The 3,828-nt window shown below is 60.2% G+C and overlaps 1 protein-coding gene across 1 annotated transcript in view; it reads left to right on the plus strand.

The window, feature by feature from the left end:
* Nucleotides 1-3,828, plus strand: part of GAD1 (glutamate decarboxylase 1) — a 42,875-nt gene continuing 39,047 nt past the window's right edge. Inside the window, exons 1-2 of the mRNA XM_015565783.1 lie at nucleotides 1-532; nucleotides 3,772-3,828. Coding sequence (XP_015421269.1) covers nucleotides 451-532; nucleotides 3,772-3,828 — 139 coding nt within the window. The 5' untranslated portion in view covers nucleotides 1-450. The remainder of the gene's footprint in view (nucleotides 533-3,771) is intronic.

Below are 3,828 nucleotides of genomic sequence, written 5' to 3' on the forward strand. Positions count from 1 at the left end.
ACGAGAACCCAATGGGGCTTGTCGCGGCTGGGCTGGGAAACCGCGCCCCGAGCCTGCCGTGCCCTCTAGCCCAGCCCCCGCACCCTGCGTCCTGCGCTGGCCTTGGGCTCCTCTGGTCTCAGCTCTGCGCTCCAGGTCGCCCGGCTGCTTCTCCAGACTGGAGAGCCGCCCGGGGCTTCGTGGCCGACCCCGGAGCCTCGGAGTTCCCGCGCATGTTCCCCCTCACCCGCTGCGCACCCGGACCCCGCCGACTAGCAGCCCTTCCCCCCGCTCCTCTCCCGGCAGCCGGGACTTCAGGGGGAGCGTCCGCGCCTCCGGGTCGCTCAGCCGTCTCCCTAGCTCCGGACCCCGCCAGCCCTCCCCGCACAGCTGTCGCTTCTCTTTACAGCCTATTCCTGCGCCTGACGGGCCGAGGACCCGGGCAGCAGAGGACCCGGCACGACCGAGGCGATGGCGTCTTCGACCCCTTCTTCATCGGCTACCTCCTCGAACGCTGGAGCGGACCCCAATACTGCCAACCTGCGTCCCACAAGTAGGTCTTGCCCCGGGTTCCTAGGAAATCACTGCAGGGAAGATGAGTGCTGGGACGTGAGGAGGCTCTGCTGGCGGAAAGGAAGGGGCAGAGCGAGGAAGGAGTCTGGAAAGAAATGGGGCCCCGATCCGCTCCCGGCCGGCCAGAGGTCACCAACTGACTGGGCTGCTAGGCGACTTGGAGGCGCCGGAGAAGGGGGACCACGCCGTGTCCGAGTGGCAGCGATGGTTGAGGGCTAGGGCTTTGCTGCGAGAGAGGGGCGGGCGGCGAGAGCGTTGTTTTTGTTGTGTTGTGTGTGGTTTCTTGGCTTGATGGGACGTCGGGGGTCAGGGTAGGGGGCGGTGTGAGGAGTCGAGCGTCTCAGCTGGAATAGAGTTTTCTGGCTCCGGTTTTCGTTAAGCCGAGATCTGACCCCTCCTCCCTTCCCCGTGCGCTGTGCTCCAAGTCTACAATCAGCGGAAACGTCGACGTTAATTGCAGCTTTTAGAAAACTCGGGGTCCCTAATTGCTCCAAATTTGCCTCTAGCTATTGACAAGTGAGGGAGAAGTCAAAGGCAAGAAAGGTGCATAAAATGGTTTGGATTTGAGCCTGAACATTTTAGACAATTCATTACATCTCAGAGGCTAGAAAGAAAAAAGAAAAAGGAGGGGCAGCATCCTGAATGGCGAGAGCTGTCGAACCAGAAGGCCGGAAGGTTTGCCAGGGCGGGAGGAGAGAGCACCGCTCTGTTTTCTCCCGGGCTGAAGACCTGTCTGCAATTGCGTGTCCTGAAGAGAGAGGAAGAAAGGGGGAACCAGTTCAAGGGCAGGGGAGGGATAAGGGGGAGGAGAAGGGGGAGGGGGAGGTTTATGCTTCCCCACTCCTAGTTCAGTTCTTCAATCCATTCCAGAATGCCTTTAATTCAGACTGATATCCCACTTTTCTGTAGAGGCACGGGGATGAGAGAATTGTTTTTCTTTTTCCAATTTGGATTGAAATGTGTCATCCCCAAATCCATCAGCTCCAGATAGTAACAGCTCCAAATTTTCTATGAAAGAGAGCCTGCGGGGTGGCAGGGTCCTTGAGAGGGCCTATTGCTGCGCTTTTACGACACTTTCTATACGCTTAGGGAAACGTGGATGGTTTCCACCAACGAAGATGGGGGATGTTATGGGGTAAAGCCCCCTCTCCATCCCTAGTGTTGCCACTGGCTCCCGCGCTGGAAGCCATGTCGTAAGTCCTTAGGCTGCCTTCTAGCTCCCATTCCAGCTCTCCCCCACCCCCCTCCCCGCCCCGCAGGCAAGCTACAATTACCCACACAACAAAGAGGGGCTCGGGAGGGCCGCCAGCCCTGGCGGCACATGAGTCTGGCACTGGTGGCGGAGCTGGCCGGAGCAGGCCCTGAGGAAAGCGAGGCCAGGAGCCTTTGTCTGCTGCTCTGGCCTGCATGGATTTCTTTCCGAGTCCTCTCCACATTTCCTGCTCCCGCCCCTCCTCTGCTGAGGGCCCTTGTGTTCTTCCACCTTTGAGTCCTGCACCCCCACCTCCAATGAGCTCCTACTTCCCTTCCCGGCTGCAGCCAACCCAACCGTGGAGTGGCATGTGCCCAGCCCCGGGTCCGAACCCCAGTAGAAGCTCTGATCTGAGTTGCACATTGCCTGGCGCGACTGTAATCCGCCGAGTAGAGGGGAAATAGTAGAAGATTCCGCCGGGAAGTGCATGCACCTGTGGGGAGAACACCGTCGCGGGCCCCCAGCAGCCAGCTGTGGCGGGAGCATCCCGGGCTGCACGCTGGGTTCTCTACATGATCAACCTCCGCTGCAGACACGTCCTCAGCCGCCCAGTTGGCTCGCTCGGCCCCTGAGAGGTAGCCTTGCTGAATCTGCACCCCAGGACTCGCCTCTGCTCCAGCCACCCCTCCCCCGTTGCTTTCCACCACTTGCTGCATCCAAGAGGCTCTCTCATTTCCTCTACCTCCCTTTCCTTTCCTTTCACTGTTATTCCCAACTCTGAAAGACAGGGGGATTGGCCTGAACTCCAGCGCCCCAGCTGCCTGACCCTGGCAAACGCTTAGCCTCTCTGAGCCCCGGTGCTTTTACCTGTAAAATGGGTCTTAGATGAACACTTCTCTTGTCTCACAGGGCGGCTATGAAAATTAGCTGCGGTGGTGTTTAAAGTGAAAGCACTTTATGGGCTTTCTACCTGCCAGGTATTAGTAGGGTTTGACTTTGGCACCGAGGTCATTCTGCTGCAGGAACTCCATCCGTGCCATGCTGCCTCACTGACCTGGGGCTGTTTCCTCGCCTCGCTGGGGCTGCGCTGGGCCTCGGCTCCATGGATTTCACTGTCCTGGTCGCAGTCTACCCTCGCCGGGGGCTGCAGGCACCGGCTAGAGCGGGCTGGGGTGGGAGTGGTGGGAGGAGTCTTGCTTTGAAGGATCCAAAGGGAATGCACGGGGGCTTCGTAGGCACCCGGTGCTGCTGGCTGCAAGTTGAAACCCGAGGGCAGGATCGGCCCTGAGGAGTCTGATCATAGGGCACCTCGTGGGTCCGCCGATGTGACCGGAGGACAGGTCCCTTCGCTATCTCCAGACCCCAGATGTCGAGGGAAGGGTTAATGGGGGGCGGGTTGGGAAGGGGGGCCGGGGATGAGGACCGGATGCGCACTATTGTCTTCCCGACTACCCGTCAGATAGAAGAGCAGTCAAGCGAGTCCGATCATCTAGTCAAATACTATTTTTCACCCAATTAATTCCTGAACTCTTCCGCGACCCCATTTCATGCCAGTTTATTTTAAGCTGCCACTCGGCTGGAGACCCGCCAAGAAATTATGAGGTGTGATGGTCCCAGATGCCTCCGTGTTCCCTTTGCGGGCGGCTGTGGTCGCCTTTCGAGTCTTTGGGGCGGAGACCGAGAGCCGGGGCCAGGCGGTGGGCACCGGGCAATGCGCGCTGCGGGGCTGGCCCTGTGCTCCTGGGATCCGCTGCCACCCGCGTCCGCGGCTCCCCTCGAGGTTCGCTCGGAGGCCGGCGGGGCGCTGGGGCGCGGCCTCTCGGAGACCCCGTTCTGTACCTGGACGTGGGAGCAGGACGCGAGTGCGCCCGTCCGCCCACCGACCTGGCTCCGTGGTCCTTTCAGGAGAGAGCTTTGAACCAGGAGCTGTGGCCAAGCCCTGCGCCTCCTTCCCCAGAAAAGCCTCTGCTCTCGACCCGCCCTCCCGTGGTCCAAGCCTCACTGATCGCCCGTCTCTTGCTTTCTAGCGTATGACACCTGGTGTGGCGTGGCCCATGGATGCACCAAAAAACTGGGGCTCAAGA

This window comes from Myotis davidii, unplaced genomic scaffold, assembly GCF_000327345.1.
Source record: "Myotis davidii unplaced genomic scaffold, ASM32734v1 scaffold59, whole genome shotgun sequence".
NCBI classification, from domain to species: domain Eukaryota; kingdom Metazoa; phylum Chordata; class Mammalia; order Chiroptera; family Vespertilionidae; genus Myotis; species Myotis davidii.